This window comes from Podarcis gaigeae (genome assembly GCF_964106915.1).
Source record: "Podarcis gaigeae genome assembly, chromosome: 13".
Lineage (NCBI taxonomy): Eukaryota > Metazoa > Chordata > Lepidosauria > Squamata > Lacertidae > Podarcis > Podarcis gaigeae.
In genome coordinates this window covers 37185493-37212987 of record NC_139689.1, presented here as the reverse complement: position 1 = coordinate 37212987, position 27495 = coordinate 37185493, and the positions used below count along the sequence as shown (strand labels likewise).

At 48.0% G+C, this 27495-nt stretch overlaps 1 protein-coding gene across 1 annotated transcript in view; it reads right to left on the bottom strand.

The window, feature by feature from the left end:
- LOC310830061 (G protein-activated inward rectifier potassium channel 1-like) overlaps positions 1-12541 on the bottom strand; it is a 30652-nt gene extending 18111 nt beyond the window's left edge. The window contains exon 1 of the mRNA XM_083709543.1: positions 10289-12541. Within this exon, the coding sequence (XP_083565669.1) occupies positions 10289-10939 (651 nt within the window). The 5' untranslated portion in view covers positions 10940-12541. The remainder of the gene's footprint in view (positions 1-10288) is intronic.
- Positions 12542-27495: the final 14954 nt, after the last annotated feature.

Below are 27495 nucleotides of genomic sequence, written 5' to 3'. Positions count from 1 at the left end.
CGTGGAGGAGAAGCAGAGGGCAGCCTAGGCATGGATAAGGCAATGCTAGGATAGTTCAGGAAATGCTTTGAGGCTCACAGTGGGTGAGTAAGCCTAATATTTCCTTCCCCATGTTAACAAAATTCAGCTGCAGAGATACCTGCATCTGTTCGCCTGTAGGAGGAAAATCAGGTTAGCAGAGGCCATTTTCAGCATGGTGCGGCTGGGGAACCTGAGGGGTAAAGGGGCCCAACCTTTCTCTTCAAATCTTCTGTGGGAAACTGCAGACTCCAAGAAGTGCCTTTTGTAAAAGGGGGGGAATTGGAAACATTGAAGAGAAGAAAACTCTTCATGACTCAGCATCACGGGCAGTCTGACCCTGAGGAACAGAGCAATGAGTAAGGCATGGCCTGAGGAGAACAAAAGGAGTGAGAAGGTGGTATGAAGAAGACTTCAGAAAGCTGGTGCCCGCTGGATGTTTTGGACTACAATGCCCCGTCAGACCCAGCCAGTAGACAAGGGAGACTGTGTGTGTGTGTCTGCCTGCCTGTGTGTTCTGACAAGCAAGTGAGACAAGGCCTTAACACCTCTAGGAGGAGGTGAAACTTCACGCTGGCTGAGGTGTTGTTGCCAGAGCTTCTGATTATTTCCCGTAATTAAATACGATTTCAGTGATCTAGGTTTTCAAAAGGGAAGGATCTGAGAGAGGGTCACACACAGGGGCGTCTTACCCATAGAGGCTAGTGGCACGGGGTGCCAGGGTGCCAAGTTCTGGAGGGCGCCAGGGAAGAGGTGGAGGCTGGAGGCGGCGCCTCCCGGCATCAGTTTGCCATTCTCGCCCACTTCCATCATGCCATACTGAAGCAGCTCCGTGCCCAGAGCTTCTGTCTGCCATGGCCACTGTGGCATGAAGTGGCCAGCTGAGCTGGGAGTTGGCGCGTCCAGCCTCTTTCCCGCTGAAGGAGCCCCCCTCCAGCCAATGCCCACCTCCTCCAGCCCCGCTGGCAGTGCCATCCTCCCTAAAAATCTCTGGGGAATGGTGTGTGTGTGTGTGTGTGTGTGTGTGTGCCAGAGGGAGCTTTGCACCACGGCGCCGGATATGCACAAGACGGCCCTGGTCACATACCCTCCAACATTCCTCTGATGAAAATTAGGTTGTTGTTGTTGTTTGAATTTATATACAGTGGTACCTCAGGTTACATACGCTTCATGTTACATACGCTTCATGTTACAGACTCCGCTAACCCAGAAATAGCGCTTCAGTTTAAGAACTTTGCTTCAGGATGAGAACAGAAATTGTGCTCTGGTGGCGCAGCAGCAGCAGGAAGCCCCATTAGCTAAAGTGGTGCTTCAGGTTAAGAACAGTTTCAGGTTAAGAACAGACCTCTGGAACGAATTAAGTACTTAACCCGAGGTACCACTGTACCGTCCTATACCCGGGGGTCTCAGGGTGGTTCACAGAATAAAATCAAGATATAAAACCACAAAATACCTAATAAAAATAAAAACAGAAACCCAATACCCCTCTCCCCACAAAAAAAAAGCATTTTAAAAGGGCATAGGATATACTGTAAATCTGATCAGCCAAAGGCCTGGTTAAAAAGGAACGTTTTTGCCTGGTGCCTAAAGGTGTATAATGAAGGCGCCAGGCAAACTTCCCTGGGGAGAGCATTCCACTTGGAGGGTCTGCAGCAGGCAGGGCATACTCTCTAGTGACACTGATTCAATAATTTCCACATTAGTGATTTGGGCATGAGTGCCAATCCTTCTTTTGTCAAGAAACAGTACCGTCCATGCTGATATTAACAGTGGTATCCATTTAGTCATACTCAGAGCAGACCCACTGCGATTAAGAGGCATGACTTACTTAGGTCCATTAAGTCAATTGGATCTGCTGAAAGAGTATAATTTAGTTGGCTGCAACCATAGGAGCCAACTCCTAGGGGCCGAAGTCCCTTTGCCCCCCCCCAATAAAATACTTGAGGGCACCCCCAAAGTTGATGAGCATTACCATTCAAATGATGTGTGTGTTATGATCGATTTACCCTCCCCCCTCCCAATATTTTATTCAAGTCGGCACCCCTACATGGGTCTCGTTTTAATTTTGAAAATTGGGTGCTTTTTTCATTTCTCTCTCCCCGCCCCCACCCCAATTGCCCGCCTCCAGCCCCAGAAGCTTGCAAAGGACTCAAACCCTAGAGCTGCCCTTTCTCTAGAAACCCCTCTCCCCCACTGTTCTCTGCTCTCGGCGCGGCACGTTGCGCGGAGATCCCCGCGGCGCGCGCAATGTCGGCGCGCGTTTTTACGCGCCAGACTCCTTTTGCGCGCGGCGGCGTTCTGGCGGGGTTGCTTCCTAACGCGCCAAGGTCTCCGCTTCTCCCCGCTTCGCTCCGGAGGAAGCAGGCGCACGTGGACCAGCCAGCCTTCCTTATCGGAGATGGGGATGGCGAGAAGCCCGAAGGCGGACAGCGCGATAAGCCTTATCTCCCGGCCGGGCTCGCTTAGTCGGCGGACGGAGCTGCTTCTCTAATCAGGTGCGGGAAAAGCGGAGAGGCGCCGCCGCCTGCGCTCAGCCACACGTGGCCCGGGAAGGAGGGAGCCCGATGGCGCGCCGCTCTCGCGCGGAGCTGAGTTGGGCACGTCGAGGCTAGAAGGACCCGTCGGGGTTGTTGGAAGCTGGCCAGGAGGGGCGCAGAATAGGCCAGGACACCACTGAGAAGTAGGCATGGGCGTATAAATCAATCAATCAATCAATCAATCAATCAATCAATCAAGTCAATAAAAATACTTAAAACTAAAAGTAGAAATTGTAGAAGGATAGTTTTCATGAGCACAAAAGGAAGATAAAACAACTGTTGAGACATTTCAGTCCAAAACTACTCATGGGCCAAGGGGGCCCTCCCAAGCACAAAAATTATTGAAAAGCATTGAAAGTACTCAATTTATTGAGGTTCTGCCCTCCTCCCCCTTATGAAAGCTTGCTTACCGTAGTGGGGGTATTTTCTACCTGTGATTTCCCCCAAAAGTTCAACAACTACTTTAGGGGGTGATCTAGAAAAAGCTCGACAACTTTGGCTGCCACCCTCTAAGAAAAATCCTGGCTACGCCCATGAATTTGCGAGACAAGAGACAGAGGATGGTGACAGGTGAGTGTCTTGCCCCCCCCCATAAATCCTGGCTATAGCCATGGAAGTAGGGGTGCCAACTTGAATAAAATAATGGGGGGGGGAGGTAAGCCCCGCCCCACATAATCACATGATTCGGCACACAGACACCATTTTAATGGCAATGAATGTCCATCACCTTTGGGGGGTCCCAGCCCCCCTCAAATATTTTACTGAGGGGGGCCGAATAAGGCCTTTAGAAGTTGGCTGTGATGCTGAGAAGACTTGGAAGGAGAAAGCCCTGTGGAAGAGGGTCTGTCTGGCTTGCAGAAGCACTATGCATTACCATCTTAAATAATAATAATGAATAGCAATAAATGCTTGGAATAATATTAATAATCTGGAAAGGACACCAGCACCAGAGTCTAAATCACATCACTTTACTACCAGCTTGGGGCTTGGAACCCTGTCCTCATGTTTCCCACACAAACCTCTCCTGCCTTGCTCTCCATCAGCAGGTAGCTTCAAAGGTAGACAGCTTCTGGAGCTGTTGTTTCCACTGAACTGTGGCTAACTCCAACTGCTGGTAGGCGTGCAGCCTCCATGAATGCATTGAATCTCTTTTTGTGTCATCCAAACCACCTTTTGCAGCAGCAAATTCCCACCAGTTTGGCCAGCCCTGAAGTGCTTCCTAGGGTTATGTCCTGAACTCGACGTCCATTTATTTCATTGGGTGATCACTAGGTCTCGGATTAGGAATAAGGAAGGGTGTGGGGGAATATCCACTTTTCCCATTCTTCCTCTGAGCATGCGCAAAATAAAATCACCCCTCAATGGCAGTATCACATGTTCAGAATTAGAGACAGTGGTTTGAAGGCAGAGGTTGTATCCTGAATGGGTTCCAGTGCCTCTGTTTTAAGAAACTATTAATAGAAATTAAACCCTGCTTGCTTGATCATCCCAGATGTGTGGGGGCTAGCTATGGTAACATAAAGAGGTGGCAGAATGGCAACATGCAAGTGCTCAGAAACACTCTTCACATAACCCACAACTAAGCCTTAGCAAACCCTGAGGCTGAGCCCCATTTATATTAAGTCCCAGGGCTTTCAGAGTCCTCCTGAAACTCTTCCGAGACCAGGTGTACAGCCTGGGAGTCATTTTGGACTCACAGCTGTCCATGGAGGTGCAGGTCAATTCTGTGTCCAGGGCGGCTGTCTACCAGCTCCATCTGGTATGCAGGCTGAGACCCTACCTGCCCACAGACTGTCTCACCAGAGTGGTGCATGCTCTAGTTATCTCCCGCTTGGCCTACTGCAATGCACTCTATATGGGGCTACCTTTGAAGGTGACCCAGAAACTGCAATTATTCCAGAATGCGGCAGCTAGACTGGTGAATGGGGGTAGCCACCGGGACCACATAACACCGGTCCTGAGAGATATGCATTGGCTCTGAGTACAGCTCAAAGTGTTGGTGCTGACCTTTAAAGCCCTAAACGGCCTCGGTCCTGTATACCTGAAGGAGCATCTCCACTCCCATTGTTCAGCCCAGACATTGAGGTCCAGCTCCGAGGGCCTTCTGGCGGTTCCCTCACCACAAGAAGTGAGGTTACAGGGAACCAGAGGGCCTTCTTGGTAGTGGTGCCTGCCCTGTGGAACACCCTCCCACTAGATGTCAAAGAAATAAACAACTATCTGACTTTTAGAAGACATCTGAAGGCAGCCCTGTTTAGGGAAGCTTTTAATATTTAATGCTGTATTGTTTTTAACACCAGAGTGGCTGGGGAAAGTCGGCCAGATGGGCGGGGTATAAATAATAATTTTTATTTTTATTTTATACGAAGGCACAAGTTCTGTTATACTGTGGGGACTAGAGACTTGACTTTTTAAAATGAAATCAAAGCAGACATTTTCCAGGGGGCTCAAGTGTTGTGACAAGACAGCAGCAGCAGTAGCTCTTTAGAAAGTAATGGATGCTGCTCCTTATATGACCTTCAGAATCAAGGCTGGCAGAAGTGCCAAGGTGCCAGCTTTTAAGTGCTGGCTGCCAGGATGACCCCCACGTGCCCTTCTGGTGCTATGATCTGTCGAAAGTCTCCCATCGCTCAGCGGTCCAGCAGCGACTGCCTTTGATAGTCAAAGTGCCTGGGTTTTGGACTTGGGCCATGTCAGAGAACGGCTTGTTCCGCGGATGCAGGAACTTGCGAAGACAGCAGAGGAATGTGGGGCGACAGCTTGAAGCACTTCCTACTCCTGCGGCTGCGGCTCCAGCAGCAGGCAGAGCTCTTGCCAAGAGGAACAAGGGCTGGCTAGCTGCAGATTTCCCCTAAATGCCAGCCACCGGTGCAAGAACGAACCCCAGAGCTAGTTTGGGATTTTGCACGGCCGGATCGGCATTGTAGAAGAGTAGCTGGGTTCTTGCTGGTGAAGCCATAAGTAAGGCAGATCTGGGCTTGCCTAGTACGTTACAGTGCTTGGCAATTGCAGTTAGCATACCCTCCAACGTTTCTTCAATGAAAATAGGGCTGTCCTATTCAATAATAGGGACGCGGGTGGCGTTGTGGGTTAAACCACAGAGCCTAGGGCTTGCCGATCAGAAGGTTGGCGGTTCGAATCCCCACAACGGGGTGAGCTCGCGTTGCTGTGTCTCAGCTCCTGCCAACCTAGCAGTTCGAAAGCACGCCAGCGCAAGTAGATAAATAGGTACCGCTCTGTTGGGAAGGTAAATGGTGTTTCCGTGTGCTGCTCTGGTTCACCAGAAGCAGCTTAGTCATGTATACCTGCTCCCTCGGCCAATAAAGCAAGATGACCACCACAACCCCAGAGTCAGACACGACTGGACCTAATGGTCAGGGGTCCCTTTACCTTTATTCAATAATAATAATAATAATAATAATAATAATAATAATAATAATAATAATAATAATGCTCCACCCATCTGACTGGGTTGTCCCAGCCACCTTGGGCAGCTTTCTGAGAAAATATGCAACAGTGATTTTAAGGAGGTCAACAACAGCTTATTAAGAAACGTGTTGAAAAAAACATCAAATACTGTAAGCATGTGTGATACAAATCCTAAAAAGCTGTATAGCAGGCATAGGCAAACTCGGCCCTCCAGATGTTTTGGGACTACAACTCCCACCATCCCTAGCTAACAGGACCAATGGTCAGGGATGATGGGCATTGTAGTCCCAAAAAATCTGGAGGGCCGAGTTTGCCTATGCCTGCTGTATAGAATGACAAGGAAACGAACTTGGTTTGTGTTAATAAGAATGCCTGGCATTATATTTGCAATAATAGTCTGGAATTTTGTTTATTTGTCACCGGACAAATCTTACTAGCCAGATTTCTAAGTGGCACTATACACCCCCCCCCCAAGAAATTAAAGAAGGTTATAAGATTGAGAAGAGAATATTGACAAAAACATTGTGGAAGAAAAGGGAAGATAGTTTTCCATATGTGGTGGAGATATCCATGCAGAAATCTTATGGATTATTCATTTCGTGATAGGTTATAATCTCCTAGGTACTTCAGAGGCCTTGTTGTTGGGGGAGTTTTTCAAGATTATGTAAAGGAGGGACTTTCAAGGCATTATTCAATATTTCCTGGTTGCAGCTAAAATATGATTGACAAGACTCTCTGGAAAGATGTTAAAATCCCCGAGGTGGAAACTAGGTTGTTGAGAATTTGGGATATTAGAGCTGCTAAGAAGGCAGCAAATTATGTTAAATTGAGAGAAGCCGGAGTTTTTACCGATGCTTTTGTTTAAAACGGCATCTGTTTCATTGTCTTCTGAAAGGAGATCCTATCCCTGACAGGTTTTGATTTTCAGTGATACGGTGTAGATTTAGGAAGAGTGAATGTTTGGATTACAGTAACAAGGCAAAACAAGGCAATAACAGTAACAGACATGCAGTACAATACCTAGTTTATTTTTGCATGGAAGCATTTGCCTACATTGAAATAATATATTGTACACTGCTTAAAGTGGTTCTTGAAAAGGACCACCCTTTTGTTTTCTAGAAGTTGGAAGAGAGACGAAATGTAAGAACATATGAATTCTTATTCAGGGTGAAATCTATCTGTCTGTCTGTCTGTCTGTCTGTCTGTCTGTCTTAAGGTTACCAGATTTTTTCCAATGAATCCGGGGACACTTTTCAACTTCAGTGGATTTTGTCAGAGGACTGTCCCTGGGAAACAGGGATTTCTGGTAACCTTAATCTATCTATCATCTATATCTATCTATCTATCTATCTATCTATCTATCTATCTATCTATCATCTATCTATCATCTATCTATCTATCTATCTATCTATCTATCTATCTATCTATCTATCTATCTATATCTATCTATCTATCTATCTATCTATCTATCTCTATCTATCTATCTATCTATCTATCTATCTATCTATCTATCTATCTATCTATCTATCTATTATCTATCTATCTATCTATCTATCTATCTATCTATCCAGTGCTTTTTTTCCCTGGGGGTACGCAGAGGTACGCATACTCCTAAACATTTTGTGAATCTGAGTTTGGCCTCATTGAGGGGCAGTACAGTGGTACCTCGGGTTACAGACGCTTCAGGTTACAGATGCTTCAGGTTACAGACTCTGGGAACCCAGAAATAGTACCTCGGGTTAAGAACTTTACCTCAGGATGAGAACAGAAATTGCGGGGTAGTGGGAGGCCCCATTAGCTAAAGTGGTGCTTCAGGTTAAGAACAGTTTTAGGTTAAGAACAGACCTCCGGAACGAATGAAGTTCTTAACCCGAGCTACCACTGTATTTCAATATGAGTGGGAAAATGAGAGTACCCCTAAGCATTTTTTAAAGAAAAAAGCACTCTATCATCTATCTATCTATCTATCTATCTATCTATCTATCTATCTATCTATCTATATCATCTATCTATGATCTATCTATCTATCTATCTATCTATCTATCTATCTCTATCTATCTATCTATCTATCTATCTATCTATCTATCTATCTCTATCTATCTATCTATCTATCTATCTATCTATCTATCTATCTATCTATCTATCTATCTATCTCTATATCTATCTATCTATCTATCTATCTATCTATCTATCTATCTATCTCTATCATCTATCTATCTATCTATCTATCTATCTATCTATCATCTATATCATCTATCTATCTATCTATCTATCTATCTATCTATCATCTATCATCTATCTATATCTAATCTCCATCAAACCCTGCCCACTGTCTCTGATACAGAGGCTAGGCACATGCCCTCTGGTAGCTTACAACCAGGGCAAAATGGAGACAGCCACCACCTATCATTTTCTTCTGGCTGGTCTCTGGGAGTGAATGCCAAGGCTTCACTTGCTAATTTCCTGCATTTATCTCGATTTCTGCCCGTGCTATTGACTATCGCAGCTTTAGCTTCTGTGTTTGTTATGCATCGCATGGCGGGGAGGAACCGAGCTACACAGGATCTCACTTCCCAACCTCCTCCCTGTGTTTCTGTCGCTTGCCTTGCCTTATCTTCCTCGACACCCCTTTCTGCTCTCTCTCTCTCTGCTTTCCAAACACTCTGCTATGAGACCTCTTAGCCTCCTCTCCAGCATTCAGCCCTGGTGTTTGCTGGTCCTTTGCCAGGCTCTCAACCTGACCCATATGAAAGAACCATCGTTCTCCTGAGCCTTCGCTGCAAAGCAACAGTGACCTTTTCCCGCCAGCTTGGAATCCTGAGAAAGGACTTCACTGGCAATTCCCCTCCCCAAAGCAGTTTCAGCTCAGTTTTTTTTAATGGACCAACACATCTGCTTTTCATATGATTCCCTCCACCTCTGGGCTTGCTGCTGTCTTGACCATTGCATCATGGTTTCGCTGGGTACAAAGTGGTGATCTTTCCTGCATAAACAGATGGTCCTTGATGGCATCTGGAATCAACTTATTTTCTCCAACCGTGTGATGGATGGTGAGGTCAGTGGTTGGCCATTTACTCAGCAGTGCACAAGGCAGGTGCAGGTGCTGGCCAAGGTGGCTTGGTAGAATCAGAGAATTGCAGAGTTGGAAGGGACCACGAGGGTCATCTAGTCCAACCCCCTTTTTTGTGGGTTTGAGCCCCCCTTTGCCCAACCTGGGGCTCAAACCCACAGCCCTGAGATTCAGAGTCTCATGCTCTACAGACTGAGCTATCCCAGCTAAGTAGAAAGCTATGGTCATCTGCATAGGCTTACAATACACTTTTGCATTTGGCTTGATATCTCATGTTTCAGGATGGGCATTGAAAATAGGCTCCTGGGCTGAGCCCTCCCTCAGATGGAGCCATGCACAAATCCAATTGCGGAGGGGGAGGGGAATTCACCAGCAAATCCTCCTCGTTTTTTCTTTTATTTGTTTATTTGCTAACAAAATTGATATGCCCACGGGTGCAAAGTTGTCTGGGCCTCTAATGCAAACATGCTTCCAAAATTCCAAATTGCTTATCTTCTCTTGTTTGATTTGCCACTCACACCCACTTCCTTACACAAGATTGATTATTGTTTTTAAGGGATGGGGGGAAGAGAGGAAGTGTGAAGATACTGAATTTAAGAAACTGTTTGTAATCTGACCCTAGGCTTGCCTACCTGGGAGGAAAATCCCACTGAACACAAGGGGGCTTACTCCAAACCTTCAGGTTTTGTTTTTGGTTTATTAAAGATTTTCTTGAGTTACAAAAGTGTGTGCAATGTCTCTCTCTCGTATATATTTTTTCCCCATGTAACATTTTTATAAGTCAGTTTCATTTGTTGAGACATTGGGAAGAAAATGTCTCCTTAATCTGAAAAGAATTGTGCCAAATCTCTAGCACATGACATGGGATCAGCCATTTTGGCATTCTCTTTGGATCCTTTGCCACAAACTCCCAATCCTACCCGCTCTCCCTCCTTGGAACCACTCCCCCCCTCTCTGTTCAGTGCTGAACAAGGCAACTTTCATCCTCAAAGGCCTTTTTATTGTGCTCACAGTAAGCTCATCACACAATTCTTAACGTTCCCATTTCACAGATGACGGAACTGAGACCGAGGGGCTTCTACAAGCCCAGAAGGCTTGGGCCCAGGAGCCCAGAGGCGAGATTTGAATCTAGGCCTCTCCCACATTGAAATCCAGCTCTCTAGCTTCCTGGGACGTGAGTGCCACCCCACCCTCTTCCCTGTGAAGCTGGGATCCCATCGAGGAAACAACTCACCTTGATAAGTTTGCAGCGGATCTGGGCCGAGACCATGTGGCTGTTGCGCAGGTTCCCCACACGGAACATGAGGCACAGCTTCCCGTCTCGCTTGGAGATGACGGCGGCACGGCTGAACATGAGGGTCTCGGCCCTTTTCTTGGGTTGGGACATCTTGATGAACATGCAGCCAATGAGAAAGGCGTCCACCACGGAGCCCAGAAGCGACTGGAAGAGGAAGAGCACGATGCCCTCAGGGCAGCGCTCGGTGATATAGCGGTGCCCGTAGCCGATGGTGGCCTCCGTCTCGATGAAGAAGAGGAAGGCTGAGGGGAAGTTGTAGACGTTGGCCACACAGGGGTTGTGGCCGGGGCTGTGCCCGTGGTGCATGTCCAGGTCTCCTCGCAAGTAGGCGATCCCCCACCACATGGAGGCCATGACCAGCCAGGCCACTGTGTAGGTCAACAGGAAGATGAGCAGGTTCCATCGCCACTTGAGGTCCACTAAGGTGGTAAAGAGGTCCGTCAGGTAGCGGCTGTTCTCGCTGCCCAGGTTCCCGTGCTGGACGTTGCAGCGGCCGTTCTTGTCCACAAAGCGCTGGCGCTTCCGCCTCGCCGACGTGCCCACCACAGCCTGGTATTCGTCGCCGAACTTCCTGCGCACCACTGACATTCTGGTGGTGGTGAGGAGAGCTTGCCCTGTAGGCTTGGCACGTCCTCCTTGCCTGCGCCAAAGAGCAAAAATCGGACTAGACAGCCGTCTCCGCTGCACACCCAGGACTTAGACTTGTGTTTTCAATTCTGGATTATCTTCTCGGTTTGCTGGGAGCCAGCTTGCTCAGTGCATGGTGTGGGCTGAGCGCCGTGGCAGGCGAGGTTGGCAGATCTCTGGGCTGGTGTTGGCAGGGAACCCACTTCCCTTGAGCTGGTTCTGGACCTGTACGCCGTGCTGGGTAGCAGAAGCTGGACCTCGATGGCCAGACAAGAGAGCCCGAGTTGGGTTGGCTGCTTAGGTGGTCACTTTTGTATGCTGGTCATGACTGATGCCAGGATGCTGGCTGAGTTTGGGTGGTCCGTTTGCACGCTGGGTGTGTGTGTGTGTGTGTTTCCTTGCTGGCTGCGGGTGGCGGCACCAAGGTCCGGGCTGGCAGGGCACTACTGATGGTCACCCCGGGGGTTTGGATGGGCACCGATTCTGCCCGCAGGAAGCGATTCCGACTTCTGCGGACCTTTCTGCCGCTGCTGGCGAGGGTCCTCCGCGTCTCTCTTGGGGGATGATGAGAACTGACCACACGCACACGTGGCTTCACTGCCTTGGGTTGGGATGTGCGGTCCACACGGGCTGCCCTCGAGGGATCCCTGGCTGGATCCTTTTGTTTTAACCGGGAAAAGCAGCCCCGCCCCCCTGGAAGCGGGTCCCTGCCCCCGGGGGCCTGCGCCCCGCTCCGGGAACCTGCCCCGTCGTCCCGCCACCTACCTCGGAGGGAACTCGCCACTCTCTTGGCAAAGGACGGAGCCTCCCCGACGCGTTGGGAGCGGCGTCTTCTTTTGCAGGGGCGGCTGGGCGAGCGCAGCGGGCTGCCGCCTTGGATCCCGCGGGCTTGAGCTGCCTGGGCAGCGGCGATCCGGAGGGATGGAGAAAAGGGAAGAAGGAGAAGAGGCTTTGCAGAGTCCTCTCTCTCTCTCTCTCTCTCTCTCTCTCTCTCTCTCTCTCTCTCTGCCACCCCCACCTTTTCCCTTTCTCCTCTCCAAGCTCCTTCCCCCAGCGCGCTGGGATCAGGAAACTTAAACCTCTGCGGAGGTCCTTAATTCTCCAGCGCATCCAGAAACTGGGCTGCTGTTGCTGCTGCGGCGAGGGCGAGCAGGCGGGCTAGCAGCTCGGAGGCGGCTGCTCAGAGAAGTCCCAGCTTTTTGCTAAACGTGCAGGAAAGCGGAGCTGGCGGAGAGGGTGTCGCCGCGACGCCGCCTGGCGGCCGCCGGAACCACTACAACAGTCCTCTGCGCGCCTCTCCCCGAGGCTCCTGCGCGCAACTAGCATCTCTCGCGTCTGCCCGCGTCCCGGTCTTTGCGGCGGCTCCCCGCGCCCCCCGAGCTGGAGAAAGGAGCCTCTGCGGACGGTGCTGGCAGCTACCGCTGCAAGGAGCCGCCGGCTAAGCGCGGGAGGCGGGCGCTTGCAGCGGGGAGTGGCTCAAGTCCCGCGTAAGAAAGGGGTCGAGAGGAGTTGGAAGGAATTAATTCGGATTGAGGTCTCTCTCGCCTCCCCGCAGACGCAGAGCAGCGGAGACTGACGCCTGGGCTGGTGAGGTGAGAGGGGGCGGGACCCGCGGCTCCTCCCATTTCCTCCAGATCCCCCCCAAAAGGGCTTTCCCCAAAAGAAGGAAAGATATATGGGAGGTGGGGGTCGTGCCGGAGGATAAAGAGGTCCAGGCCTCTGAGCATGAACAGAGTGACTTCCCTCATCGCTAAGCACCGCTAAGGGATTCTGGATCGAGTGGAAGGGCTCTTGCCCGAGGGCATCCGGGATAACCGCTTTGTTGAAGCAAAGCGAGTCAGGGTCTGCTTCGTAACGGGAGCAAGGGCCACCTGGCTGGGAGTCTCATGTACAGGTATGTAGAGCTGGAACGGGACTTTGCAGGTCTCCTCGTCCGCCCCTTTGCTCAATGCAGGGTCTGCATGTAGGATAGTAGTTACAACTGGCCCTTTACAGACACCCATCTTGCTTAAAACAGCAAAGGAGAATCTCCCACCTCCCGTGGCAGGCAGTTCCACTGTCAAACTGCTCTTACCATTAGGAATGTGCGTCACCTTGAGTTGGAAGACTCAGGGCTGGATATACAGTAATCTAAAAAAATAATACACAAGGAAACCTGGCATTTTGTTCCCAGAGGTGTTCTGGAAGCCCACAAACATGGGGAAACATAGGCAGCTCTCTCTCTCACGATTTGTTCCCCAGCCACTTGTATTTTCCAGCATACTGCTTCTGAACATGCAGGTTCTATTTAGCCAGCATGCCCGGAAGTGGCTGGGGAATAGACTTCTCTTCCGTCAGTTCCTCGAATCCCCTTTGAAAACCACTCTTAAGCTGCTGGCTGTCGTCAAATCCCGACGCAATGAATTCCACAAGTTAACACTGGTGAAGAAGTGCTTTCTTTTGTAAATCAAACACATGAAAGCAGGGTTTTCAAAGAGGCTTTGAACTCTGGTACATTTTTCTATAAAGACGGGGGGCGGGCGGAATAATTTATCATATTGAGAGCTCACTTGCTTACTTTAAAGCATGCCAGCATAGAGCATTAACCAGCTGATCTTTATGAAATTTTACTGGGGGGGGCAGGGAAATGGTGCAAGTCCATTACAGTATTTATTGCAAGTTTACACCTCCCTTTCCCAGCTCTTAGAGATGACTCCAGAGTGCTATTTTTATAAGTTAATTGTTAGTATCTTTGCTGCACTGTTCTGTTTTAACAAATAAATGCACTGGATTCTGTAGCTCTTCCATTTTGGCTCATAAGAGTGAGTTTAGGTGTTGCATGCGATGCAGGCATAACCTGGCCTTGTACCATAAGGGCCTATTCTATCTCTGCAAATCCATGTTCCCAAACTCGCACAGATAAGCTGAACATGGAAAGGCCATTTGCTGGGGAGAACTCACAGGCGAGCAGGTGTGGTTAGCACCCAGGCTCTCCAGTTCTCTTTTGCAAATACACCTCCCAATGTCATTCCCAGTCTCCAGCCAGTTTAGGAACCCGTCTTGAAGGAAGAAATCCAAAGGGCATTTGCAGGGCGGAGGATTGGCGTGGGTGGGAGGGGTTAAGCCTTTGCATGGGAGAATCAGCAGGGGAGGGGAGGGGAGGGGTTAAGCATCTTTTTTCTGTCTGATTCTGTCTGATTCTGCAAGTTGGTGGCCCCACATTTTCCTGGTAGCTGGTGGTTGTTCCCCCCAACACACGCAATACGTCAAAATGGAAAAGTCTGGACTTTATCAAGGAGGTAGGAGAGGGAACCGGTAGCACGAATTACTGTGGGAGACAAATGTTAGGTACCTGCTCTGCTTCCCCTCATTCGCTGTGATTCAGTGGATGTAAATTGCTTTGAGCATTGTAAACAGAAGAGTGGCTCATCAATGTTATGGCTACCTGAATAATAGGTGCACCCTGCTGTGGCTGTCTGGGCATACTGTCCTATTTTCATGCCTCCGTGACATAAGTGTGCAAGCCACACACACGCACACGCACTTTTGGGGTCGAAAGAGAGCTTACAGCCACCAAGCCCATTAAATAACCTTGCTCAGAATCAAGCTATTATTCTGACACTGTCTTTTGCTGTGACTTTCGTTATTTCTCTCGCCATATGTTGGGAGGCCAGGAAACACAGCCCCTACTTTCTCTTCAGCCTAAAACTGTAAAATCAGGTCTTAATTAATATTCAATACTCCCCCCCATTAAACCCCACACTCACCTCCCCAAAAATACTGTTCCTGATTGCCAGCCAGAGAGGTCCCTGGAGTGTGGTATCGGCTAGGATTCCCAGCGACTGTTTTCAATCTAATTTCTTTGCAAATCAAGCTGGTTCCTCTCTAGAGGGAAACGCCGTAACGGCAAAGGATCAGAAGAATTGTAAGGAACCGAACATGCTGAGAACCGGAGGCTTTCTGCTGTCTCCAAAAAGTGCCTTGCCATTTCGGGACTCACGTCTCTTTTTGTGGAGTGCTCAATTCAAACCAGAGCACTTTCTGGAGCCAGAAGTGTGGGGCCGAAGTTAGACAAAGGAGATGCACATCTCATTAGAGCCGAGTTGCACTGTGGTTTCCACCTACGGTTATCCTTTGTGTTCTTCCGCGCGTTCAATTACTTGGCGCCAACATCTGTCTATTTCCTAATCAGAAGAACAGCTTGGATACAGGTGACAAGGCTGCAAAGCTCGTTCCTGCCTCCGCTCTTCATCTGCCCTCTGCCACCTTTCCATTTTAGCTCGCGGGGAGCGGTTTTTTGCTTCCTGTCAACACCTGTTCTTATCTGCCCCTTTGAGCATCTCGCCCTGATTTGCACCAGAGTTTTCTGGATCGAAATCGAGGGAAGCAAAAGCGAGGGGCCTCAAGCTTCCCAGGAATTATGTTGGTTTGGGCAGCCTTTATGTTAGAGGGGGCAGAACCTCAGTTAAGTACAGTGGTACCTTGGTTCTCAAACGCCTTGGTACTCAAACACCTTGGTTCCCAAACGCCTTGGTTCTCAAACGCCAAAAACCCGGAAGTACGTGTTCTAGTTTTTGAATGTTTTTCGGAAGCCGAATGTCCAATGCGGCTGTCAGCTATTGTTTCTGGGGTGCCTGCACAAATCAGAAGCCGTGTCTTGGTTTTCAAACATTTCGGAACACAGTTGAATTACTGATTGATTGATTGATTGTGTGATTGCGGAAATGGATAAAAGCCCCCCATCCAAACAATGACTATCATCAGGAACAAAAATACTTTTAATTTTTATTATCTACAATACTGTCTCATTTCTTTTATTGATTATTGCTTTCATTTGATAGATCAATGGTCTCGTTAGATAGTAAATTTCATGTTAAATTGCTGTTTTAGGGGTTGTTTCTTAAAGTCTGGAACGGATTAATCCGTTTTGCATTACTTTCTATGAGAAAGCGTGCCTTGGTTTTGGAATGCTTTGGTTTTGGAACGGACTTCCGGAACAGATTAAGTTTGAGAACCAAGGTGCCACTGTATATATATTTTATAATAATCTTTACTAGTTTTCAGTTATAATCCAATAAAAGCCTCTTTATAACAATACCAATTTATAATACAATTATTAATACCAATCGTTCAAATACCGAATTATATAATTTAGATAAAGTGCCCACCCGTGTGCTAGAATTGATGGTTTGACAGTTTTCTTTATTTCTGCGTTCCAAAATCTTATTAATTTCAATTACATTCCAGTCATAATAATAATCCCTTATATAACAACTGCAATATTAATAACTTCTATTCATGTTGACACATTAAATAGTTAAGTATTTTTATTAATTTACTTGATTGGAGGGGTGGACCCATTAAATTAAGACTTGACTTTCTCTGTGTTGGAAAGGAACATGGTTTAAATTGTGAGTCATTGTTCAATGCAATTCAGCGGGATGCCAATGTACCTGCTTAAAGAGGAAGGAAGAAGGGAAATTAAGGCTTCCTAGCCTAGATCAATTCTCTGATGATGAGAATTGGAAAGAAATAAACCGAGAGCACATCGTATAGAGCTGAACATCATGTCCTGAAATTATAAATGGCAGAAATCAAATGCTGAACAAACTGTGGGAGGCAGTGGAAGACAGGAGTGCCTGGCGTGCTCTGGTCCATGGGGTCACGAAGAGTCGGACACGACTAAACGACTAAACAACAACAGGACAAAGCAATCATGGCATCCTCTCACATCTTCTCTGAGAGAGAGAGAGAAAGTACAAAAGTACAATACAGTGGTACCTCGGGTTAAGTACTTAATTCATTCCGGAGGTCCGTTCTTAACCAGAAACTGTTCTTAACCTGAAGCACCACTTTAGCTAACGGGGCCTCCTGCTGCTGCTGCGCCGCTGGAGCACGATTTCTGTTCTCATCCTGAAGCAAAGTTCTTAACCCGAGGTACTATTTCTGGGTTAGCGGAGTCTGTAACCTGAAGCGTATGTAACCTGAAGCGTATGTAACCTGAGGTACCACTGTACAGCAGAAGAGATAGAACTGGCTTCTGTTCTCATCCTTTCCAGGCATGGAATGTAAACACAGGCATGGGATGTAACAACCACACATCCAGCAACGGGAGAATGAAATATGCTGACATCAACTGTAAAAACTGATTTTGTATATATTGGTAATCTAAAAGCTGGAATGCTTTAAATTCCCACAAATACCAATGCTTATTGTTTGAGGACATGATTGGTTAGAACTTGGGCCGCAGTCCTGGCCCTTCTTGAATTCTGTAGGACTTACTTCTGAGTAGGCTTGGTTAGGCTATTGCACTGTTAGTTCTTCATGTTTCCCAGTTCCTGGTGTTGCTGGATTTGCTTGAGGTTTTGGACCACTTTCACACAAGATAATTTCCTATGGGCATCTATATGCAGGATAACCCGCATTGCACAATAGCAAACATATTATCCCATAATTGTGGTGCAGGGAACCATGCTGTTTAAAGTGACCCTGGCACTTGTGGATATTAGGGAGCTCACAGCTCAAAGGAGCATGAGCACCCCTCTTAAAAACACCTGTGTCAGGTAAACCAGTAATTATCCTTAAAAACGAGCAAGGAAGAGTGAGCTGTACTGTCGTCTTTCCGACTGCTGTTTATTCATTCATTTACTCTGCCAGTCACAGGTAAAAGGTAAAAGACCCCTGGATGGTTAAGTCCAGTCAAAGGCGACTATGGGGTTGCAGCGCTCATCTCGCTTTCAGACTGAGGGAGCCGGCGTTTGTCCACAGACAGCTTTCCGGGTCATGTGGCCAGCAGGACTAAAATCGCTTCTGGTGCAACAGAACACCGTGACGGAAACCAGAGCTCACGGAAATGCCGTTTACCTTCCCACCACAGTGGTACCTATTTATCTACTTGCACTGGTGTGTTTTCGAAGTGCTAGGTTCGCAGGAGCTGGGACAGAGCAACAGGAGCTCACCCTGTTGCGGGGATCCAAACGGCCGGCCTTCTGATTGGCAAACCCAAGAGGCTCAGTGGTTTAGATGACAGTGCCACCCGCGTCCCATTGCACAATCAAAATTAACCTATTATTCTAGAAGACCCATACGGCAGACAAGCAGGTTTCTTGAAAGATGGCTCTTATTTGCAGTGTTTTGGAATGGTAAATCTCAAGACAATCTTTGTCCATAATCTATTCTTCATTGGAGAGGTTCCCCTCCCCCCCGGTTTACTTGTTTTCTGTGTATTGTGTCCCTGTTGTTGATTTTCGAACTTGGTGTAATTTGATTGTAAGGGTAATAAATGTTTAAAAGACATGGATAATAATGAAGAAAGCCAAACAGGATATAAACAGAGAGGCAATATAAGTGAAACAGCACTTAGCCTGTGTGTTGAGAACAGCTTTGAAGTCCCTCTTATTCTCACCCGTAAGGTCGATTAGGCTTGTGGGCATGAGAAGAAGAGTGGCTTTTCAGCAGTGCCTCCACCTCTATGAAATTAAACTACTGCAGTTTGATTGGCCTCTTTGATCTGTTTTTTTTAAAACAGGCTTTAAAAAACCATCTATTCTTGCTTCTCTTTCTTGATAGCTTTGCAGCCTCCAAGCCACATAGGGCTTTGAAGGTTAAAACCAGCGGCAAGGATTGACCCAGGAAATGTGGTGGGAAGCAGAGCATAATAGTTACCACATTTTTCCGTGTATAAGACGATGCTTTTTGCTTAAAAAAATTAGGCAAAAATTGGGGGTCATCTTATACACAGATAGTGAATGCAGTGGGGGGGACGACGTGTGATTAATGGCAGCAGCAAGCAGGAGATTGGTAGTGGCGATTGGGCAGTTGATTGGTGGCTGCGGCAAGGCCTCTGGCGATTGGCTGTGGTTGCAGCAATTGGGCAGGCGATTGGCAGCTGTGGCAAGTGGGCGGTGGGATGTTGGTGGCAGTGAGCGGGCAGACAATTGGTGGCTGTGGCGAGGTGTGCGATCGGCAGTGGCTGTGGCAAGCAATTGGCAGTGGCAGGCAGGCGGGTGAGCGATTGGCAGAAGTGACCTCCCCCACCCCCCAAAAAAGCTAATCAACTTAATTTCTTAATTTTGGGTTTTAAAAAATAGGGGTCATCTTATACACGGAAAAATACGGTATTTATTATTTAGACAATTTAGATACTGATAAATTACAATCTTCTCTAAGCAGTGGACAAGAAACACAGTGCAATGCAAATAATAGTTGCTTTAAACTATAAAATCAGAAAATGCTGGTTCCTGGCGTTCCACTGAGGCATTGTGGGAAAGTAAAATGGTAGCCCCCAGCAAGGGACCAGAAGCCACCATTGAAATCTCCCTTCCCTGCGTTGTCCCCCAGAAGAAAAAGAAGCATGAAAAGGGTGGCGGAGAGGTTGACTGCTTGCAGGCACAGTCTCCGGTTACTGGGGAAAAGGCCTGGAGAGGAGGGGACTTCGATGGCTGGGAGGATTTCAGTCTTGGCAACTGATGCATGGGGTAAGACCTACTGGAGAGGAGGTGCTGTCCTCGTTAGGCCTGACACTCAGTTGATTGTGGTTTTGCTCATAAAGAGTTAACTCCAACTTTGAGCAGTGTGATTTACTGCTGGCTTGCTCTTGGGCAGGGACGCGGGTGGCACTGTGGGTTAAACCACAGAGCCTAGGACTTGCCGATCGGAAGGTCAGCGGTTTGAATCCCCGCGACGGGGTGAGCTCCTGTTGCTCGGTCCCTGCTCCAGCCAACCTAGCAGTTCGAGAGCACGTCAAAGTGCAAGTAGATAAATAGGTACCACTCTGGCGGGAAGGTAAATGGTGTTTCCGTGCGCTGCTCTGGTTCGCCAGAAGTGGCTTAGTCATGCTGGCCACATGACCCGGAAGCTGTACGCCGGCTCCCTCGGCCAGTAAAGCGAGATGAGCACCGCTACCCCAGAGTCGGTCACGACTGGACCTAATGGTCAGGGGTCCCTTTACCTTTACTGCTCTTGGGCACAAAGATACTGAGCAATGGACCATCCCTTCACCAAAGCGCTATTGCTGTCTGCCACCTTTCCTTGCCGTTTGCCGCCTCTTGTTTGCCACCGTCAGAAGGCAGGACCAGCTGGTCCTCTTTACACACCGAAGCTGGCTCTGGTGATGTGTCTCATATGCACAGGCTTTGGCACAATTTGGCTGCTTTCGATCCGTTTTGTGTTTGGAGAGAAGCAGCGAGCCCAAAGTGCAAGGCTGCAAGTAGACCGCTGAGCTGGGGCGATTCCCCATCCTTCTGGGATCAGCCTTCCCTCTCTAAGCTGCACCCACATGGCTGTCTTTCCCAGTGGGGGAAATCCAGCTTTTTAATCCTCCGCTTGGCTCCAGAACTGTTCTGCCTCCTTTCCTGCCATCAGTCGCTTGGCTGTTATCTCTGGCATGCAAGTTAAGCATCAGGATGACAACCAAGCCAGCATCCTTTTTATTTTGTGTAAGCGAACCCCAGACAGAGAAGCGAGGCTTTGGTTCAGGAACCAGCTATTAACATGCGGCAAGGGAACCTCGCGGCTGGGATTTGGCAGGGCTCTTCTCCCTTTATCTTGGAATTGTCATTTGTCAAGCACCGAGCTGACGAATAAAAAGAAATGTTTCCCCTCCTTCCTGGTGAGCGTGTTGTCCATCTAAATAAGAACCATGACAATGGGGGGGGGGGAGAAAAGCAGGGGTACTGGGAAAAGGAGTGGAAGACAAATGGAGAACAATGATCACCTCTGATCTCAAGAGGTTAGCAGAATGGAGTTGGAGGGGATTAAGGAACCATCTTAGTCCAGCAATCCCCACCCTCATCTGCAAGGGGACCATTTCAAAATTGCCAAAGGTTTTTTGGGGAACCCACTGAACGAGTTTAACAGCTCTTCACCCAAGGAGGTTTCTCCTGATGCGTTGCCAAAACCTGCTTCCCTAAAGCCACTGGTTTTAGGCCTGCTCACCAGAGCAAGAAAATCCTGCTCTTCCTCCATTTAAACAGAAGCTCCTGGGTTCTTTAGAAAGGCAGCCTCTTCCATCCTTCATTCTGTAGTGGTACTGAACCCAACAAGGCTTCTGGTTCAGGAGACCCATTGGCTGGGCACGCTGTTTCTGCAGTCCCCATTGGCTGGACACACTTTTTCCTCCTCCAATCAGGGAAGACATCATCTGTCAGGTTTCAGTGAATTCTGATCCTCCCCGCTCTCACGGCAGACAGCCAAGGAAGCTCTTACCGTCTTTATTCAATATTCACAGCAAGAGGCCTCTGTACACTGCCTTCCCGGCATTGTTCCAACTGAGCTCCTTTCCCCTCCCTTCCTAGCAACAGCACTTCCCCTTACTTTCAATGCACGCTGGGTTCTGGGGGAAGGGGGATTCAGAAATGCTCTCCAGTGATAACGTGTCAGCTGACTGCTCTGTCTTTGTCTTCCCCTTCTCTTCTCCCAACACCTCCAAAATCTTCTGTTCACCTGTCTCTGAGCTATGACCTTCCTCAAACCACTGCTGTAATTCAATACTGTCTTCCTCTTCTCTGGGAAGTTCGGGGGGGGGGGGCGGTCTCCACCATTCCTCCTCGGTCTCGTACCCCTCAGTCCAGTCCCTGACATCATCTCAAGTAAGAAACAACAACGCACAGTTAGGTTTTGACCACATTTCAGTTTCACATGTTAATGCAAATTGCTATGGAGCTTATGCAAAATAGAGCAAATAATAATTCGTTACATATAAAAACATTCTACATACATATAAAGCAAAATACATACGCCCAATTATATGCCAAATGTCTGGTGAAATAAAAACAAGCTTTTCATTTGTCTCAGGATCCAAACCAAGAACAGAGATGCACCCCTCAGGAGAGTGTAATTCTGCAGCTGTGGAGCCACAACCAAGAAGCCCCTACTGTAGATCAGAGATCATTGCAGCAGTTCCCAGAACAACGGGGCCTGGAGCAGAGCATTGTTAGTCAATGCAAGAGGGCTTTTCTAGCAGAAGGCATTTCTTGAGATAGGCAGGACCCAGGACACGTTGGGGCCTTATACTCCCAAACCAGAACTTTGGAAACCAACTGGTAACCGACACAGACGTTTCAGCACTGGCGCAATACATCCTTGCCAGCTTAGCCCTGTTCAGAAGGAGGCAATGGCATGCTGTGCCTATTTGAAGTTTCTGGATGGTTTCCAAGGGCAGCCCTATGGAAGGCACTACAGTGGTACCTCGAGTTACAAACGCCTCAGGTTACAAACACTTCACGTTACAAACTCTGCTAACCTGGAAGAGTTACCTTGAGTTGAGAACTTTGCCCCAGGATGAGAACGAAAATTGTGTGTCGGTGGCGCAGCGGCAGCAAGAGGCCCCGTTAGCGAAAGCACGCCTCAGGTTAAGAACCATTTCAGGTTAAGAACGGACGTCTGGAACGAATTAAGTTTGTAACTAGAGGTACCACTGTATTACCATACGTGAGAATAGCCAGGGCAGTAGTACTGTGGTACCTTGGGTTAAGAACTTAATTCATTCTGGAGGTCCGTTCTTAACCTGAAACTGTTCTTAACCTGAGATACCACTTTAGCTAATGGGGCCTCCTCCTGCTGCTGCGCCGCTGGAGCACGATTTCTGTTCTCATCCTGAAGCAAAGTTCTTAACCCGAGGTACTATTTCTGGGTTAGCGGAGTCTCTAACCTGAAGCGTCTGTAACCCAAGGTACCACTGTATTTACGAATGGGGCCTACAAAGAAATCTGTGTCTGGGTGGAATGTTCCTGTCCAGGGTTCTGGCGAATCACTCCTTTCGGGCTGCTCTGTTCTCTTCCCACTCTGGGTGTTGCAGCACCACGGACAGCTCCTTGCGGGATCACCAGTAACTCTAATCAGACTTTTGCTTCCACAAGTTTGGTGCTTTTTTGTTTTCGTTTTCAAAAGCTGCTCCAAAGCCAGGCTACCCCTTACCAGGGTTCTCTCCCTTTCTGAAAAGTGGGAAGTCTTAAAGGGGCCAGCCTCTCCTGTGAAGCCTAAAACTGCACCTTCTCTCAGTCATCTCCTGCCTGGTACAATCAATTGCCTGTTCTGGTACCAGGAAATGTGAAACATAGTAAGCAGCCTTATACAAAGTCAGCGCATTGATCCATCTAGCTAAGTATTGTCTACACTGGCTGGAGGGGGCTTCCCAGGATTTTAGGCAGGGTTCTCTGCTAGCCTGACCTGGTGATGCCGGAGATTGAATCTGGAACCTTCTGGATGCAAAGCAGGTGCTCCATTGCTGAACTATGGGTCTTCCGAAATGTCCTTGGCCAGATGTCATGCGCTTGGTGCAAAGGGAACCAAGTTCTCTGCAGAATCTGGCTTCAATGGGACCTGCCTTCAGGGATCCCAGTTTGGAGGTCTCAGGGAGTTGAGTGGCTCCAACTCTATGTCAGCCTTGTGTCTGGACTCAGCACCCCTGCGGCTTACGCCACTGGTCTTCCTGACCCAGCTGGCTCCTCTGCCACTGCTCAGAGGGGGCGTCATTCCTGGCAGGTATCACCATTAATGCTCACAGTTAAATCACACTGTGAAGAGCAGTGGTTCTCAAGGCACAGCGGCACCATACATTTAAAGCAACGTTCATTTAATGTGGCTTCCCCCAGTGAATCCTGGGTACTGTAGTTTGTACGGGGTGTTGGGAATTGTAGTTCTGTGAGGAGGAAAACTATAGTTCCCATGATTCTTGAGTGGCCTTCAAATATGATTTAAATGCATATGCCCATGGTTGCAATGAACTTATAGGTTTGTGTAGTGGCAGTATGGAACTTAATGGCACATCACAAGTGTGGGTCTAGGACACTGGCTGGGTGGGGATGGGACACTGCAGGAAGAAAGTGACAAGCAAGGGAAGGGTTGAAGATGCCTCTTCCCATTCTCCTCTGCAAACTGCCCCCTCCCAGTACTCCTCTGCAGTGGAGGAGCTAAGCTCAGGCTTTTGGAAGTGGCCGTAGAACAGTGCTACATTGGTTGCCCTGTGGTCTAAACTACTGAGCCTCTTGGGCTTGCCAATCAGAAGGTCGCCGGTTTGAATCCCCACAACGGGGTGAGCTCCTGTTGCTCTGTCCCAGCTCCTGCCAACCTAGCAGTTCGAAAGCATGCTAGTGCAAGTAGATAAATAGGTACCACTGCGGTGGGAAGGTAAATGGCATTTCCATGCACTCTGGTTTCTGTCATGGTGTTCCGTTGTACCAGAAGCAGCTTCGTAATGCTGGCCACATGGCCCGGAAAGCTGTCTGTAGACAAATGCTGACTCATCTCGGCCCGAAAGCGAGATGAGTGCCACAACCCCATAGTCGCCTTTGACTGGACTTTACCATCCAGGGATCCTTTACCTTTCACCTTAATCAAACTGGTGGCCTGTGGAGCAGTGCTAGACCGTGAGCCATCAGTTGCCACTACTGGCTGACTCCACCATAGCCCAGGTTGTGTGGGATGCTTCAGGGACCAAGTATGATAGCGATTCCTGGCACACTCGAAGGGGTGGGAATCATTGGCCCACCGTATCAGATAGCTTGAGAAGCACTATTGTAAACAATGTGAAATTCAATCAAAAAGACAACAGGGGCATTTGCTTAAAAAAAGTCTTTCCAAATGGAAAGAGACGCAAAAAGTATGCGTGCCGAGGGCAAGGGAAAAGAAATTTCTGAGCTATGGACTCAGCGAGAGCCAGGAAATTCATCTGAGTTTGCTCCTGTGCCTGAATAATAAGCCAGATTTTATTACCTGGTAGAGAGAGCTAAAAGCTCAGGCTGCATGTTTGTTCTCGAGAGAGCCGCTTACCTGTCGTTTACATGAATAGGGTACTTTGGCATTAACAACTGCAGCAGTTAGAGCAACCTAGCATAGGGTAGGAAGCTGTTGACTGATGAAAGCACAAGGCTATTATTTTTCCTTTCTAGAAATAGGGGGCAGGTAAGAATCCTGCTAGCTTTTGCGGAGAGGGCTTTGATTTGATCCTTGCTAGCCAAAACCGTTAGCTGCAGCTCCCTAGAACTGTAAATTAGAGCCTGTATAATGCATAGAAAGGAGGCAGGGAATCTCACCCCCGCCTTGCAACAGCAAGGGATCTCCCACATGGAAAGCATCCCTGAATCACAGGCATGATGCATTCTTTGCAAAAAAAAAGTGAGAGCAAAGCATGCTGTTAATATTGTAATTTAATGTCTCCATTTCTTCATGGGTGCTCTGCGATCTCTGAGAAATTAACCATGCAGCCACAAATCAAGATTCTCCGAAGACAGCTAAACCACACTAAGATGTTATTCACTCATGCAATGTACACTGTCCAGTGTACCAGCAAGATGCTCTGGCTAATTCCACATTTTTAAAATAACATTAAAAGCAACGGCAACACAAAAAGCTGCCAACTTGGAAGCAGAATGAAGTTGCACGTTATAGACAATGCACGTTATAATTTGGGTTGGTGTGTACCCTGTCGATCTAAACATAGTTATGGCAAAAAAACAGAGAAAGAAACCTTTGTTCTCCCATCTAATCTGAAGGAGGAAGATCACATTGAAAACCCCACTTTCCTTAATGTGACTTCATTAGCATTGAAAGGGAGTTTGGGGGGGGGGGAGAGATGCAATCGCTGGTTATGTAAGCAGCAGGGAAAGTTTTATGCATGGAAGAAGCAGCATTGCACAAAGTATACAGGGCATTTGCTGCTGGGCAGGCTCAAGACACGACTATGGCCATTTTTAGCGCATTGGCCAGCTGATGAAGAGCTGCAGAGAGGGAGCAGGAGGACAGTGGTAATATACATAAAGAATTCTTTATCCTGAAAACGCAGTCAGAAATTCAAAAATTATTAACAGCTATTATGGTTTAGTCGTTTAGTCATGTCCGACTCTTTGTGACCCCATGGACCAGAGCGCGCCAGGCACTCCTGTCTTCAACTGCCTCCCGCAGTTTGGTCAAACTCATGCTGGTAGCTTCGAGAACACTGTCCAACCATCCCGTCCTCTGTTGTCCCCTTCTCCTTGCGCCCTCCATCTTTCCCAGCATCAGGGTCTTTTCCAGGGAGTCTTCTCATGAGGTGGCCAAAGTATTGGAGCCTCAGCTTCAGGATCTGTCCTTCCAGTGAGCACTCAGGGCTGATTTCCTTCAGAATGGAGAGGTTTGATCTTCTTGCACTCCATGGGACTCTCAAGAGTCTCCTCCAGCACCATAATTCAAAAGCATAAATTCTTCGGCGATCAGCCTTCTTTATGGTCTAGCTCTCACTTCCATACATCACTACTGGAAAAAACATAGCTTTAACTATACGGACCTTAGATTACATTAAAACAAACAAACTGACCTTTCTCCTGAGAGCTCTAATCAGCTTACCCTTTTACCATCACAACAACCCAGTGAGGTAGGATGGGCAGCAATGAGTCAGAGTCCTCATAGTTGGCTTGAATGTACCACCTGGTAGAAGCTGACATTTCCAGGAATTTTGGTGCATCGGGGCATTTTGGGAATGTCAAAATGCGGCTTTTAGGGCCTATTTCATACACCCGCCAGGAGTCCTTGTGGGCCGAAAGGCAAGATTAAAAACAACAAGTAGAATTCTGCATTCGAAGAACTAACATACATCGCCAGTGTGCAAACTTTATTGCATGCCTCCCTGCTTCTTCACCGACATTGCCTTCCTTAGACTTTTCCAAGTGACAATGCTGCAGCAAGAACAGAAACTGCACCCGGCAGGACTCCCTCTTTGTGCAACTTTCATTAGGCTTCTACCCGAGTCAAGCTGACGTGCTTCCCTTTCCTCAAAGAATTTGGATTGCAAACATTCTGACAGCTTGGTTGGGAGCATTCTGTGGAATCGCAACAGCCGATTGGTGCCAGAGGCTTCACTGCCACAGGTGCAATACAATACAGACAGAACAGAATGCAGAGGGGATGTAGCAATGATCCTGCTTCGACTGCATTCAGGTGCTGGTTGGTGTCTGCTTGGGAATTCTGAGAGCAGCCCCTCTCCCAGCAGCTACTCTGAGTGGCGTTTGATGCTGCTTTTTCTGATGTGGTTACCAACGCAGCTTTTGAGAGCCTGCAGGCTCTCTGTGGATCTCGACTACTAATATTTGTGGAATAAAGAAGGAAAAAAAGGGGGGAAGGGTCATTCCATAGTAAACAGCGGAAGAGAAAAGTACCCAAGGGCAAAACAAACGAAGCAACAGAGACAAAAGGCTGTAGGGAAGCACAACTCCAACCAAACATCGAAATTAAAAGCAACATAATAAAAACGCAGAAACGGTAAAAGAAGAAACTCGGTAATTTAGGAATGTTGGAGGCTGCTGGGTAGCATATCTGGTTCTTGGTTCATTTAGGTCAGTATTGGTTTCCTTGAGGAGCGGGGAATGCTTTTCAGTCTGAGGGCCGCATTCTCTTGTGGGTAACCACCTGAGGGCCAAAGCGGAAGGCGGGGCCAGAAGCAAAAGTGGGCGGAGCACAATGTAAATATTACAGTCTGGCTAGTTTTGCACACACACTTCTCTAGCCTCCATTCAGAAAAAACAAGAGGGATTATTAGATCTCAAGCACATACAGTGGTACCTCAG